The 16,497-nt window shown below is 48.3% G+C and overlaps 1 protein-coding gene across 1 annotated transcript in view; it reads right to left on the minus strand.

Moving 5' to 3' along the window:
- Positions 1-14,945, minus strand: part of PDE1B (phosphodiesterase 1B) — a 118,522-nt gene extending 103,577 nt beyond the window's left edge. Inside the window, exon 1 of the mRNA XM_066613648.1 lies at positions 14,836-14,945. Coding sequence (XP_066469745.1) covers positions 14,836-14,942 — 107 coding nt within the window. The 5' untranslated portion in view covers positions 14,943-14,945. The remainder of the gene's footprint in view (positions 1-14,835) is intronic.
- Between the last annotated feature and the right edge of the window lie 1,552 nt (positions 14,946-16,497).

Here is a 16,497-nt window from a genome sequence, read left to right on the forward strand (position 1 = left end):
CCCCACACGGTTCCTTCTGGCTTAGAAGATGCAAATGTTCCTGATTCAGGGGCAGCACATGCATTGGGTTTGGGGGAGCACATCAGAGCAAGGCCTGGCAGCACTTCCTGTCCCCTGCCACAATATGGTCACATCCCAAAGGCGCTCATAGGTCCAGCCTGCAAGGATGAAATACCTATTGTTGGACTGTACCATTTCAAATAATGGGGGGGGGGGAATCAAATGTTTGAGCAAGAGAGCCAGGGAGGTGCTGTGGCTGGATTTTAGAAAGGGAGATCAGCATTCAAATTTCCACAAAGTGGCATTCTTAGCCTCACCTAAATCACAAGGTACATTCACATAATAGTCATTGAGTTCAACAGAGGAAAGGTGGGGTGTAAACAGGAACAACTGTAACATAATAAATTTCCCCATACATTAAAACACACATAACATGAAAACATACATTTCCACACATGCAAAACTAGCGTAGCAGACAAGTTCTAACCCAGCTTGTCTCTAAAGTGCTAATTCTGAATGCACCGAACTTTTAAGTGAGGAAAATGCCAATATTCAGTCCCTCACCTGCAGTCTGAAGAATGTCCTGCAGGAAGCTAAAATGTAAGCAGTGGCCCTTGTGCAAATTACATTGCCAGTTTCCCCACTGAAAGGATACCAGCGGAGGACAAACAGTTCAGCATCGCTCACCAACGCTGCCACCTACAGGCTACATACCCTATTTGCAGGGGGAGCACACACACAATTCATTTTGGGCTGCCAAATATAGATGCTTTCATGCCTTGATATGGGTTTCTTCGAAGCTGGCTGGACCAGGTCTGAGCCACACTGCACCTGTTTAAGATTTGCTTATGCTTTTGTTATGCAGGAATTCTAAATCAACCTTTGCCCTCACCCCAAAAGCCTGCAACAAAACCTGAAACACACTACAAACCACAGCACAGAACACCTGGTTAATCACACACACAAAAGTGTAGTTTGCTCCCACCCTTTTATATTTTTGCTACATGTTTATCCTGCCCTTCCTGCACAGGGCACAGGACAATGCACGTGGTCCAACCCAATTTCATCCTAACAACCCTGCAGAGTAGGACAGGTTGGGACATGCAACAGGCCTGTAATCACTTAGTGAGTTCCGTGACTGAGTGGGAATTTTAACTCTGCTCTCCTTGATCCAAGTCCAATAAACTAACCACAACATAACACAGTCTCTCATATTCCACCCACCCCTGGTGGTTCTGGTATTTTTTAAATTTAAAATAAAATTTAAAAGAAAAAAGAAAATATTTTAACATTGCTTTTCTAGTCGAGTCCTTAGGGGGAAAAACAATGCTTACGGGGGGGGGAATCCAAGAAGAAGCTACTGCCCCCCTATCTTCCTCCTCTCCAGATGCTTCACCACTGAGCAATAGCCCTATCCCAGGCCCGGCCCAGCTCAGGTGATCCATGTACAAAAAAAAAGGTTTTCTGAGCATGAGTCTCCTTAGCTGCATCAGGACCAATCAGATGCACATCCACATATGCACTAAGCCACATGCCACTTCACAATGCATTGTTTTCAGTGGATCACATCCAGAGATGTGCATTTCATTGCAAGCAATACAGTGCAAGCAGACCCCTGTGCTCAGGTACGCATTCCATTTATGGCAACTCTGGTCCAACTGAGCTTCATGCTTGAAAACCTGTTTCCACATGCAGATCTCCTTAGTTGCATCTAAGAATGGCTGGCTCCATAGATCAAGCTTTTATGGTGCTGGGGAGAGGGAAGAGGCAGACCATGATACACTAAGTCCCCAACATACATACCAGTTCTGTTCTGGGGGTCTGTCTGGAAATTGGAAAGTACGTACCTCGAAATGGCCAGCTTTAGCCAGCTCAGCACTACTGCACCTGTGCAAAAAGCACCACAAAGGATGTACTACGGCTGCAAGAAAGCACTGACGCAGCCCTCCGTGACTTGCACATCTGTAGTCAGGGAGCCAGTGTCATTACGTTACAGACTAGAGGCCTTCATTGTGGCATAAGCTATATTATTGTGGACTAGAACCCACAATAATATCAGATGCACAAAATGAAAACGCTGACAGTGACCAAGAATGTGCTTATAGACTTGTGGGGGGAGGGGGGGAAAGTGTCATCCAAATAACAACTTACACAAATTGGAACCCGGAGCTGACTCACTGCTCGCCTACACATTCTGTACATGCACCGTGGAACACAGCTGCGGGCAATGCTAGCAAGTTGCAGGCTATTTCGGCAGGATAGAAACAGCCGTGGCCTTCAGGCAGCCTGGGGCAAGCCTCTCTCGAACCATAAGCTCCTAATTTGAGACATAATCATGGCCCATCCCGCTGGATTTTTGCAAGTGTCAGGATGTATGAGAGTGAAAACAAAATGCTGCCTGCCTTGAATTTAGAACTGCCCAGCTTCCCATTCTAGAAAGAAACACACACACACACAGAACAATCACTTCCCCCTTCTTTTCCTGATAACAGAAAAAAAGGATGGGGAGGAATGTATTTTCCTCTGATTGATTAGATCTCATGAGGTACAGGAGACTGTAATGATGACGGTAAGCTATTGGGGAGAGCCTTATTCCTCACACTCTTATAAGGCACCTATCATCTCAAGTCATCTGCTAAGTCCCAATGACTTTAACATGCACATGCAGGAGGAAGTTGGCTTGGTTCGTGGAACAAACCTAGGAGGATCAGTGTCAATGTACAAATAGTTATTGTTACTACTACCAGTGATAAATCTCAGAAGTCTGCCAAGTCCTCCAGGCAGCTTTGGCAATAGTCTGCTGAACCAACCAACACGTTTCACTTGCAGCCATATAGTTTCATAACCTCAGCCATTTTGACTGGGAGTAAAGTATAGCAGCCACTCTCATGGAAAGAGTCAAGGGAAAGCCCAAGCTGTAATTTCCAGCACCACTAATAGCACTTGTTCATTAAGTGAACCTTGTTCAGCCAGAGTGCTGATAAGAGTCCAACATGTTACAGTCAGTCATTCTTTAAGACAGCAAAAAAACCTTGCTGATGTTGCTGCAACAAGCTTAATGTAGTGACCCATCTGGACTTTGTCATCATGCCTTTGATGGAATTGGCTCTAGCCCAGAAAAGTTTGTGTCACAATAAATTTTTTTAATAGTTCAGGCATAGCGCCAAGCTACCGTTTACCAGAGTGTGTCAATCAGTAACATCCAATAAACCATGGTTTGCAAATAACCACTAAACCAGGGTCCAAAACCACAATTTGAAACTGGCTTGCTGACTACCATTTGGGCAAACTGTGTTTTACATCTGAGCTGATGAACCACTGGTGGTGTCTCTTTCTTCACCTGCAACTGCCCTCCCCAATGCCCTGTTTGCCATTTCAAGAGGTAGAAAGGGTGGGGGAGGGAAGTGGGAAGAAGAACTGCTCAGTGTCATCAAACACTCTCCCTTTTCCCCACTCCCTCCTTCCCTTCTCCACCCTCTCTACTTTTTGTAGGGAACCAGGAAGAGGAAGAGATGGTACACAAGTTGCAGGGCAGATGGAGAGGTGATAGGAAAACTACACAATCAGTAGCACAATCACACCTTGACATTTGTTTGAACCACCCTTTAATCGTTAAGGCATCCTTAGATGCTCTGTTTTTTGCAGGGCAACAAACAGTTATCCCTCTAGAGTACTCCTTGCCATCCGTTATTTTAAAAAAAAGACGTTGATAGGGCATGCAGGGAGATTGTTATCATATGTGGAGTTGGTCCCCAAGGCATTCCACTTGATCACACCTCATGATGGGCCAATACCAGTTAGCAGAACCTAGGGTAAGCATGGAAGAAGGAGAGGAAATCAAGACCCCTCCAAAATCCAATCCCCCTATGACTACATCACCAAGTTCCTTCCCAAGAAATACAGTGGTGTGTGCAAAGATAGGTATGTACGTATGCACCCCTGCGCACAGCCATTTATTGGTTTGTGGAATCTTCTCCCCTTGCGCTGTTCCAATAGCATAACAGTGCTCACCAGTGCTGGTCTGGCCCACCAAGCAAGCCCTCACCATATCCCAAGGTATTTCACAATTATTTTAATGGGTGCTGGCAGCCAACACTACTCCACAATAGAGCTACTCCACTACAGCCTGATTTGGTGGGTGAGATGAGGGCTCAACCTGAGCCAACCAGCTGTTGAATCAATAAATGGCTTTGGCCAAACCACTCTCTTAGCTTCAGCTCCCTGTATTCAAATCTGGAATTTCAGTCCCATACTCCATCAGTCTGTTGTGTGACCAACAATCAGTACTTGTAGGAAGACAATACACAAATAGACTGGCTGTAATTTAGGACAGCATTTGGGACTGTGGTCCTACCCCACACATAAGTAAACAGCTTCCACTTACTCCTATAGAACTTAACTACCATGCTTAAACAATGTTGCAATGGTGCCCACTACCCATAGCAGTGAATGACTTGATCATCAACAAGAACAAAGGAAAAGAATCCTAGCCTAGCTCAAAAGACTATATCCAAAAGAACTCCATGCTAAGCTAACACACAGAAAATATACTAACAACCCCGCAATATGAAAGTAATCAACACAGCAATAAGCCGAATGTTCTCTTAAAGCCAAAAGCTTTACAGCAATCATGCCATTAAATTCACATTTTCATTCACATCGCAGAACTATCGAGCTAACGTGCTGTTAACCCTTACCAGGAGGGCTGTCCATGCCTCCTTGCTGCCCAAATCTGCCCAATCTTGTCACACCTGCACATCCAGCCACCCAGTGAATGAGAGGGCAGGCCAAGTGAGCAAGGGCCCACCATCCCCATAGATAAGGAGAAATGGAGAGAGGTGCCCTGCTCATACCCTCCCTCCTCAATATTACTGCTGCCCCCCAAAACACACACCCTTTCTCTCTCCACACGTGCCCTTGAATCAAAACAGGAAATGCAAAGCATGCTGGGATCACATTCCCTGCTTTGCTCAAAGAGCCTGCGCAGAGCAAAGAGCAACCTTGCTCCTTCCCATACCAGGTTCTTTAAAACAGCAGTCTCCAAACTGGAGACCACTGTGTACCAGGAATGCTTTCCCCAGTACAAACTACACTTACTGTTCCACCACACTGTGGCTTCTCTGGGCACCAGACAATGCAATGCTCTGGGCAGTCGCTTCTATGGTCCAATATCCTGGCAGGCATAGCACCTGGGTTTTCGGGCAGACGCGACTGCCTAGAGCATCACATCTTCCAGATCTGGTGCCCAGAATTCCAGCGCAGTGGAATGATAAGCACCGCTCATTAGGGGTGAAGGATTCTCAAAAACACTGGATTCAGCCTGTGGGCTGGGGTTTGGAGGGATCTGCTTTAAACAATAGGAAATGCAAAACACACTGGAGCAATTCCAGTGTGCTTCACATTTCCTGCCTTGAGCCAAGAGCTGGAGGAAGGAGCCAGGTAAGTGAGCAGGATTGTTGCATTCCAGTCCTCAGAGTGCAGTGGTCTGGCCTCTTGTTGACATCTCACATTGTTCCTTCAGGCTGAAGAGCCTGGTGGAGGAAGCAGCAGGCTGAGGGAACTAGATCACTGCACTCCAAGGATCAGCGCATGGCAATCTCACTCCTTAATCCACATGGGCTCTTTACACACAGCAGGAAACAAGGGGCACTTTGGGAGGAATTCCAGTGCTCCACATTTCCTGCTTTGATTACGGAGCCCACTCAAAGGAAGGGGCAGCTTAGGAGGCCAGCTCTGTGTAGAGAGGGGCAGTGGCGGTATGCATCTGTTCACCCTTTTCACCATTCCCCTCACCATCTGCCACCTGATACAAATGGCATCATCAGGGTCATGGTTGGGCTGGATCTGTAAGAGAACTATGCTAGCATTCAAGGTCAGAGAGGGCTAGTGTGATCCTGCTCACATGATACCAACCTCTCCAATTGCCTCAGAAGCCCAGCTTCTCAGAGAACCCTCCTCTTCTTCATGCAATCCCGTGTCATGGTGAACATGTGCACTAAATCCCAGAATGGCCTGGGAAGGACCAAACATGTATGTCTTCTCTGATCTGTCATCAGGCAGCTCGTAGGGGTGGAGCGCCGGGGGGGGGGGGAATAAGAGTCCCACAATGTTTTACTAAGCTTTATTTCCACTTCCCCAGATTTTTTTTTTAATTATGACAAAGCTGCCTGAAGTACAATAACCGCAAACTATTCAAATCAAAGAAACAAACATGAAAAGCATAACAACCATCATTAAAAATACAAAGAATTAACTGCAGTCAAGTCAGCAGAAAGCAGCTCAGGCTCAATTATTTAAATAGTGCCGTGGGCCAAGCAAAAAAGAACGTCTTACTTTGCCTCCGAAATGCAAAGAGAGAACACCACGCTGATGGTGCTGCCCACCTGGGTCTGGTAATCACGTACCTAATATTGCAGCATGAGATTGCCCCAGGCAGGAAGTGGTTCCCACAACCATTTATGTGCATCACTGCCTGTCCAAGGGCAGACACTGGTTTGTTTCAGAGACATCACTTCCCCATCCTGCACACACACGTTTCTTTCATCACATTGTCAAAGCACAAAAGGAAACCCTGCACAACCCATGTCCAAGCAGCAAATGGAACCTAGGTACTCCTGGCAAGCAGTGATCACTTCTGAAGACAGACCTCAACTCTGAAGAAAAAAATATATCCCACTGGTTTCAAGTCCTGAAATCATTCCCAGTCATTGCTCTCCTCTGTCACTGGGCTTTGTGCGACCCAGCCACTTGTTCAGCAATGATCTTCTCCTTGACGCTATATTTCAAGCACTTCAGCAAATCCCTTCTCCAAGCCCCAGTTCGGTGCCTGCCAACCATATCTGCACCTGCTCCTCCACTATTGTTTGACTGATCCCCTACCACATTGCTTCACAGCAGAACTGCTTGTTGTGCCAACAAGTCCTGGATTCCTAAACACACATCAACCAATTAACACAGCAAATGCAAGGGCACTGCTCAACACCAACCCCTGGGAGTCAGTGGGAGGCAGCCTGGGAGAAAAATAGAGGAAGGATTTCTATGGAAAAAATGATCGGGGGAGGGGATGGGTTCAGCACTGCCCATGAGTTCTTCCTTGCAAATGACACAGTCCCATTCCCCTCCACACACTAACATTGCAAAGGAAATACAGAGCTGGGAACCTCCCGTTTTCTTCCGAATGTACAGAAGGAACATTCCCCCCCATACAGGAGGAACATTCCCCCATGGACATTCTCTGGCCTTCTCTCCCATCCACTCCTTCGTGTCTCATCCATATGGGCAGGGATCATATCATACTATTTCCTATATACCGTATACAGCACCTAGCAAATCTGCCAACGCCTAGCATTCAGGCAGTAGCAACTCGAGCAGAAGCTCTTCATCATAGTCCGGATTGGCTGTTACTTAGGTGACATTTTTAAAATGCGTCATCAGAGTAACAGTGACAACAGCATATCATTGAATCTCATTGGCTGCATACTCTGAAGGGAGCTGCTGATTTTTTAAGACAAAAAAAAATGGCACCATCAACAAAGCAGCCTGTAAAGACCACCAACATGAGTGAAGTAGCACACAAACTTAAACACATAAAGCTTAGGGAGGTTTATCAGGAAAGTTCTTTTTTCATGGCAAAGACGTTCACTCCTGAACATTCAGCTCGCAAAACTCTTCCTACAGCTAGCATAATAATAATAATAATGCAAGTAAAGAAAGGTACTGAACTGCACTGAGTACCAAGGGTACTGAACTGCACTGAGTACCAGATGAAACAAAAAATCATAACTGCCTTCTGGTATTTATACAATGTACAAAGCAGGCAAAAAACTTCATAGGCTATCATAGAAAACACTTCTCCTCAAAGCCAAAATCAAACTAAGGCCCAAATCCAAACCCACTTTCCAGCACTGGCACAGTTGTGTCAATGGGTCGTGTGCTGCATCCTGCAGTTGGGGGGCACTCACGGAGGCCTCCTCAAAGTCAGGGAATGCTTGTTCCCTTACCTGGGAGCTGCATTGCCCTTATGTCGGTGCTGGAAAGTGGATTAAGATTCCACCCTAAGAGTGTAACCCAGAGCTGCAGATGGGCCAGCGCAAGTCCTTTGCACCAACTCAGGAGTGTCATAAACATGACTAAAAGCATGTTTGAGCCTCCTTGCAAGTGAGATTGGCCAGCGCCAGGATGCATGCTGACATCTTGGCAGCAGATTCAGACCTGGCAAGTTCATGCCAGTATAGGAAGGATGGTGCAGGAGCTGGAGAGGGTGGCAGGAGGGTGGGCAGATTGAGCCTGGGAGAAGCGTGAGATCTACCTGGGCAACTTAGGCCAAATCCTAACCCCCTTCCCAGCCAGCACAGCATTAAACCAGGCTACTTGGATTTGCATCAGTGATTTAGGGCACAATACTAACCAGGTCTACTCAGAAGTACAGGTGGAGCCTATTTATCCGCATTAGTTCCGTTCCATGACTCGCCACGATTAACAAAAAAAATTAGCATTGTGCTAAATTCCATAGAGTTATGCAAATACGCTGCAGCCTGACACTTCCGGATGGAAGGAAACTAAGGCATCAATCCCCCTCCCTTCCGTACTCAGCCCTCCCCATTGCCAGCTGCCCAGCTTCTTTCACATGGGATGCTGATATTTTAAGAGTCCAGCCCAATGCATTTCTACTCAGAAGTAAGCCCCATTGTAGTCAATGGGGCTTACTCCCAGGAAAGTGTGGAGAGGATTGTAGGCTAAATCTCATGCTTTGCTTGGTAGGAAGGCTTGCTTGTGTCTGTGATAGCCTGCACCATGGGGGGGGGGGGTTGCTTGTGTCGGTGATTGCCTGCACCATCTCAATGGGGGGGGGAATTTGGCAAACACTCCCTGGGTTTTTTAAAGCAATCCCATCTGTTGCTACCACACTGCCCCTGTGTGAGTGAGAGTGAGTGAGAGAGAGAGAGAGCACTCCACCTTGCTGCATGTGTTCTGGCTACAGAGATTTTCGGTTCCCCCTTCCCATCTTCAGTCTCTTTGCTGGCTCAGGGGCTCCAGGAGTGTTACTGTTCCTTTGCAAGGGGAACCTCTTCCAGGGCTATTTCCCTGCCTTTTTGCAGTGTTTTGGGCTGCCTGGAAATGGAGCGATAAGCCAGCACAGGGCAAAGGAGGCAAAGGTGTGTGTGACTTTCGATTCCCCCACCCCATTCACCCCATTGAGACAAATCTGCAAATAAAAAAATCCGTGGATAAATAGTCTGCACCTGTAAGTCCTATTTTGTTCAATGGGGCTTGCTCTCAGGAAAGTGTGGTTAGGACTGCAGCCTTAGCTGGCACAGATCAGGGTAGCCCCATAGAGGTGGCTGGTACGTGACACTGGATAAGTCGGCCTGCCTGTTCCAGCGTAGGTTAGGATTGGGCTGCCCCTTTCAAAATGGAGGAACTGGGGAGATGGACAAGGAGCTGGGTCCCACCAGCAAAGGCTTCAGGAATCATGAACAAAAGCGTGTTCCCTTACAGGCTCTGGAGGGCAATAATTCCCATACCGTGTACCATTCAATTACTGCAATTTTCCAATACTGGACCACAAGCCATGCATCTGAATACACACAAGTTCTCCTGCGGGGGGGGGGGGGAGTGAGAAAAAGCCTGAAATGTGGTTAACAGGGCTTTCCAGTACACTATGCAGCAGCCACAAACTGCACACACTGCAAAAAGAAGCGCATATCCCATAGCAACCCCAAAATAACAGCAAATTGAAACGTGCCTCTCTCCAAAGCGGTTACAAGTTTTCTACCTTCTATGCCTGTTTCACCAACTATTAGAAAAATAGGACTCGAGCATAATAGTCACTCAAGCTTTCACTGGGAGAAGACCAAGCCAATGGGAACGAGTTACAAAAATTAAAGGCAGTAGGTGCAATGCTATTTCAAATCCCGTGCAGCTGGACTGCAGCAACTGTCTTGGCCACTGCGCAGTATTTTGACTGTTCTCTCTCTCACACACACACACACACAGTTTCCCATTCATGCAAAAGAAAAGCTGTCAATACATTTCTGAGCCAGAAGTATTCAGGCATTCTTAACAAACCATCATCCCACCCACCTCAGAATTATCCAAGAACTCACGAACTGGCTAAAGGGGATTTGATTTTTGCTTTCCAGATTTTGCTTCCCCCTCCTTTTCTGAAGAAGGCTTTTCAAGATACCAAGATAAAATTTTAAAAAAAGAAAGACAGCACCAAGTGGAACTTGAAATGACAGGCAGCAAGTCCCCAAAAGGTGCTGAAAATTACATTTATTTTATAACACATCCTAAGTCTCATTAATGCATTTCAAGTCAATTCTCTCTCCCTCAGAGGACACAGTGTCTTCAGATTTTCTATGTGCAAACATTCTCAAAGAAAAAACAATAGTGCGATGCAGATGTTGAACTTCTTGCCAGTACGGCACAGTACGTAGAGCAGGGGATGGCCAACCTTAGGGCTCCTGGACCTTTACAGCCGTGTAGAAATTTCAGCAGGCACAGCTTGTCATCTGACAAGCTGCACCTGCTGAAATTTCCTCCTCTACACAAATGTTAAAGGTTCAGGAGTCCTAATGTTGAAAGGTTGGCCACCCCTGGCTTACAGGGTGATCAAAGTTCAAATTCCTGCTCAGCCATGAAACTTACTAGATGTCAAGAACCTCCCTACCAGACTAACCTACCTCACAAAGCAGTTGTGAGGATACAATGGAACAGGTGAAGACACACTGCCGCCAAGCTCCTTGGAGGATAAGCAATGTGATGAACCAACTTTCTGAGCACCTTTGGGGTTTGCCTCCTCTTTCCACTAAACTTTCACCTCCCCCTTTTTAAACCACACACACCACTCAGCAAGGACAACCCATATTTTCTATGCAAACTTCCTTGGGACTTCTCCGCATCCCAAGCACCTTGCCCTCGCACACAACTTGCATCTCATTTCAGAAGCCTATCTATCCCAGAAGAAATCTGACCAGCTGTGGCTCCACTGTTGCACCCTCCCCGGCCTCTTCCAGCGTTCTGCCTCACCCCACTTATTGCAGTTGCCATTGCCAGTATAACCCAGCAGGCCAAGATGCTAGATGGGAGACTGCTCAGTTCAGGCATCAGTCCAACTACAGGCTGGGGTGGGCTCCACACTTTATGAGGCAGATGTGACAGCTGTGGGTCCACCATTGTTTTTCCACAGCAAGCAGATAAAAAGGACGGAAACGACGCTCATATATTCAAACATCCATGAGCAATCCAAGCTGAAGATACAAGAATTGAAAGATGCCAGTACGTCATCGCTGCAGTAAACACGGGCATAATTTCAGCACCTCTGCAGCAATCGTAGCCTGGTTCTCATTGAGGTGGTAAGCTTGTGGCCAATCTGTGCCACTTCACTAGGCTAAACCAGACACATGGGAGTCTCCTCTGACAGTATTTGGCTTTTTAGTTTGCTGCAGTCCCCCCCCCCCCAAGTTTCCAACCCAAAGGGGAAAGGATACAGGGTCCATGCATCTTTCCCCTACAGGGAAAAAACAACTAGAGAGGATATGATAGAGAAAATGGCCTATGGGCCCAATCCTATCCAATTTTCTAGTGCCAGTGCAGCCATGCCAATGGGGCATGCACTGCACCCTGTGGTGGGGAGGCAGTCACAGAGGCCTCCTTAAGATATGGGAACACTTGTTCCCTTACCTTGGGGCTGCACCGCAGATGCACCAGTGCTGGAAAATTGGATAGAATTGGGCCCTATGTCAACCGTTTAAACACCCTCTTTCCCCACATTGACCAAATTCAGAGCCCTCCCCTCCAGGGGCAGAGTAAAAAAATTTTTAAAAAGTCAAGAGACACTCCATGTGTCTTCAAAACATACCTAGTGTGGCCTTCAGACTGCAGATGAGAGCTCCTCCACAAAATCTCACGACCACATAATCCTTGCACATAGAAAATTAACACATCAGGGAAACACAAAGGCTAAAACCTTTCTAATATCCTAGTGTTCTACATAGAAGAATATTTCTGGATGTGTGAGGGAGTCCCTACCTGCAGTCTGAAATGGTACAGTCCAGACACAGGTTTACCACCTCAGTGAGAACTAGGATCACACATTACGCAAGTGCAATCCTAAGTTTGCCACACGCTAGGAAGCTGTGGACAAACCCAGCTCATTGTACTACACATGGTTTGTCACATTCACACTTCACATTTTTAGCTGTGCAACTGAATAACTAGTGTTTGAAAAAGTCCCAAGTAGCCTTTCAGCCTGAATTTCTCCAGCTCCAACAGCAACCTATTCCACCAGAATGATTCAGAGGATAAATGAGACATTGTTATATGTTACCGGACTTGGGAAGAGGGATCCTGGGCGAGAAAATATTACTTAGAGATTTTTCCCATCCTTTCATGGATTGCAAATTTAACCACATCTAAATGTTAACATAACTAACCAAGAAAGCAAAAGAAACAAAGAATCGGCTTACCCATTGGCCTCCCACGTTTGTTTCAAAGGTGAGCAGAGCACTTTGAACTTGGGCAGTCCCTCATCACAATTATTATTAACAATATTGTTATTAATTATTATCATCATCATCCAAGGAGCTCAAGGCAGCATAGATGTTTTCCCTATCCCCATTTCATCCCAAGAACACAACTGCAAGGAAGATGAGCGAGTAATAGTGAGTGGCCCAAAATCACCCAGAGAGCTTCATGACTGAATAGGGGATCCAAATCTGGGGTATCCCAGTCCTAGACCAGTTCTCTAAACATTACATCACACTGTCTCAAAACCCAACATTATCCAGCCACTCCAGTCTACCAACATGTAGTTTTCTTACAAGGAAGCTTTCCAAGCAGAACAAGCTTTTGTAGCTTCTGATGCCTTCCAACAGGGTCACATTATTACCACTCTACAAGGGCTCTCCCCTCCTTAAACACTCTTGATTAATTACACTCAGACTTGTTGACAGGTGAACAAGCTCATCCCACCGAGTCCTTTGAAGGTGTTGGGTACTTGCTGCTAGGTGTTAATTCTGCGTTCTGGTTGTTGAAACATGGCTCTGACATAACACACTGCATCCGTGGGAAGGCTTTCGGAGAAATTCCTACAGAACTCATTTGCAAAGTATCCCATGGGGCTCACACCAGATCCCTAGTGAGCTAGGTTCCACATGGTAACCAGAGCACAAATTTAATGGATGGGCCAACTATCTGATCCATGGGCTCACTTATGTTGCAATTTGTTTGCTCAAGTCCTCCATGTGCAATGCACGTCAGGTAAGATGACATTAGTGAACTGGGTGGCCACTATGGTATGAAGGTGTGCCTCCTTAGTGGGGGAGGGAGGCAAATCTAAATGGTGATCATCTAGCAGCATTGAACTTTAAGAAGGCTTGAAAAATGGTTGAATGGACATATGCAGGAGAGCTTCATTGGAGACTGATTATTGGCGCAACACAGCGACCAGCCTTAAGTTGTTTCATGCTATTCCTTCACCCCCTCCAAAAAGAAGACTCTTTGAGAATATAATCCCCCACCCCTGTATTCCCAAAGAGCCCTCACAACCTTCATGTGGCTACGAAATAAGAGGCAAGTGTTCAGTCAGAAATTGAGTCCCTGCAACCAAATGTAGCGGACTATGGCCCACTCCCTACTAATAGCAACATTTGCATGCAATGCAAGTCAAAGAAATGTCACTTTTAAAGAGCATAAAGATGCTTCTCAGTCACAGGTCTCTTGGGTAACAGTCCTACTCATGTTACACAGAAGTTGGTCCTGCTGAACCCAAAGGCTCTCCTCCAGGATTGCAGCCATAGCACATCCTCCACTTCCAACCACACAAGGGCTTTGCTGCTACTTTGTACATTCAGAGCATTCAAAGTGCTTCATGTATATTATATTATCAATCCCTACAAACACCCTGCAAGGTAGGTCAAATCTTCTCCATGTTATGGAGTGGGAGGGGGTGAGGTTAAGAAAACGTAGGCTCAGCCAAGGCAGCCTGTGGGCTGAACCTTGGAGAGACACGAACCAAAGATTCTCTCATTCATTGCTCAGTTTCTTAACCACTTTGCACACAAGAGGGGACACAGACGGAAAAAAGGACAGACCCCCTTACAAACTTAAGCAGCATTCCATGCTTTTCCTTCAGTTACAATATTACTTCTTGTGCTTTGGATGAAGCACTAAGCCATGCGAATAATGGGGCCGAGAATGGCTGCCCACACGCCTCTCAAGTTTCTAGACCCCATGAGATGCAAAAAGGACAACAGCAACAATCAACAAAGCTTTAAATGCATGCTCCTTCCGCGAACATACAAATTACATTCTTCTCATGCTAACGGAATTTTTAAAAAATCAATCAGCACCCCTGGTGGCAGGAAACAGGGGGTCATACCATGCTAACTGGAGACTGTTCATCAAATGCTATTAATTGCTGCGGCAAAAAAAATGCCCTCCCAGTGGTGAGGGCTGGCAGTACCCAAGGACAGCAACACACAGAAAATTCAGCACCATAAAACTTGCCAGGGCACACAAAAAGCTTGATCAGATTGGGGGGGGGGGGTGGATCCAGGCAGCCACTGATACACACAACCCTGACCAGAGTCTAGAAAGCCCAGTGGGGGTAGAGGAGGAAAGTGTGCCATCCATCCACCCAGCCATCCACCGTCCTCCCCCTCCCATCAGCAACAATGCTCCGTGGTTCAGAGGTATTCTTCCCCCCTGCCCCAGCCCCAGCCCATAGGTGGACATTGGAGCATGAAAGGTGGTGCAAGGAACCTGGAAAGGCTTGGGATGAAGCGGAGGAGGAGGAGGAGTGCAGGCCCATGACCAGAGAGGCGTACTCACAGTGCCCGCAGCTTGACCCACATCTTCTTACTGGGGGCAGACTTGAGCTCCAGGGGGGAGGGGCAGCCCTCGGGGGACTCCAGCAGGTCCAGGTGGGGCACTTCCATGGTGGGCTCTCCTGCGCCAGGCGGGGAGAAGAGAGAGAAAGACGATGAGCCCCCAGAGAGGAGGCACCTGCTGCCTGCCCTCCCCCAGCCCTTCCCCCGAGCCCTGTTGCCCTCCCTCCTGCCAGCCAGCCAGTCGTGCTCCTCTCCGGCTGCCGCCTGCCTGCCTGCCCTTTGCGCGCTAGTTACCCCGCGTCACCGGGCGGCTCTCTGCGCTCAGCCCTGCCTCGGGGACTGGCTGGGGCTTGTGCGAAGAGAGGGGCGGGCTCCGCCTGAGCGGCAGCCAATCCCCCCGCCCCGCCGCCAGTCTCTGCGCGCTCCCCCCATGATGGCCTCCCCGAGACCCCCCTCCCCAGCCAGGCTCCCGCACTGCCGCAGCACCCACGGGGGGGGGGGCTCTTGCATGCATGGCCCCCTTTCTCTCCCCCACCCCCCTGGAGGAGGAGGGTCTGCTTCAGGCTCTCCAAGCCTGCAATCCTATTCACACTTTCCTGGGAGTAAGCCCCATTGACTAGAATGGGATTTACTTCTGAGTAGACAAGCCTAGGCTTGGGCTCCAAATCCGGCCGCCTGCACAGGTGCCCACAACCGGCCCGGGGCTGCGCATCGACGCCAACGCAGCCCCCCCCGCAGGGTGCCAGAGGCGCCCGCTGCCGCCTTCCTCCCCCACAGCTCGCATACTGAGCCCGAGTGAGGGCCGGCCTTGCCTTGAGCCCCAGCCACTTGGAGCCCAAGCCTATGCCTGCCTACTCAGAAGTAAGTCTCCTTGTAGTCAATGGGGCTTACTCCCAGGTAAGAGTGGATAGGATGGCAGCCTCAGAGCCCAGTCCTATGCCTGCCTACTCAGAAGTAAGTCTCATTGTAGTCCATGGGGCTTACTCCCAGGTAAGTGTGGCTAGGATGGCAGCCTCAGAGCCCAGTCCTATGCCTGCCTACTCAGAAGTAAGTCTCATTGTAGTCCATGGGGCTTACTCCCAGGTAAGTGTGGCTAGGATGGCAGCCTCAGAGCCCAGTCCTATGCCTGCCTACTCAGAAGTAAGTCTCATTGTAGTCCATGGGGCTTACTCCCAGGTAAGTGTGGCTAGGATGGCAGCCTCAGAGCCCAGTCCTATGCCTGCCTACTCAGAAGTAAGTCTCATTGTAGTCCATGGGGCTTACTCCCAGGTAAGTGTGGCTAGGATGGCAGCCTCAGAGCCCAGTCCTATGCCTGCCTACTCAGAAGTAAGTCTCACTGTAGTCCATGGGGCTTACTCCCAGGTAGGTGTGGCGAGGATGGCAGCCTCGGTCTTTACCCGGATCCACTCGCCGCTTCTGCCTGGGGAGCCCCCTGTGCTGCGCGCCAGCGCGGGGCAATCCTGCCAGCCCGGGCGGCGCTGCTGCTGGTGGCGCCGCTGCCTCCTCGGAGCGCATCCGGATTCCCAGGGAGGGAAGCTTCGATCCCCGCCACGCAACTTTCAGCAAGTGGCTCTTGCTGCGACGGAGCCTGGTGTGCGGCTGCTGCAGGGAGAGGCTGGCCGAAGAAGACGGAGAGAGGGGAGGGCAGCGCACCGCAGCCAAC

Source organism: Tiliqua scincoides, chromosome 2 (assembly GCF_035046505.1).
Source record: "Tiliqua scincoides isolate rTilSci1 chromosome 2, rTilSci1.hap2, whole genome shotgun sequence".
Lineage (NCBI taxonomy): Eukaryota > Metazoa > Chordata > Lepidosauria > Squamata > Scincidae > Tiliqua > Tiliqua scincoides.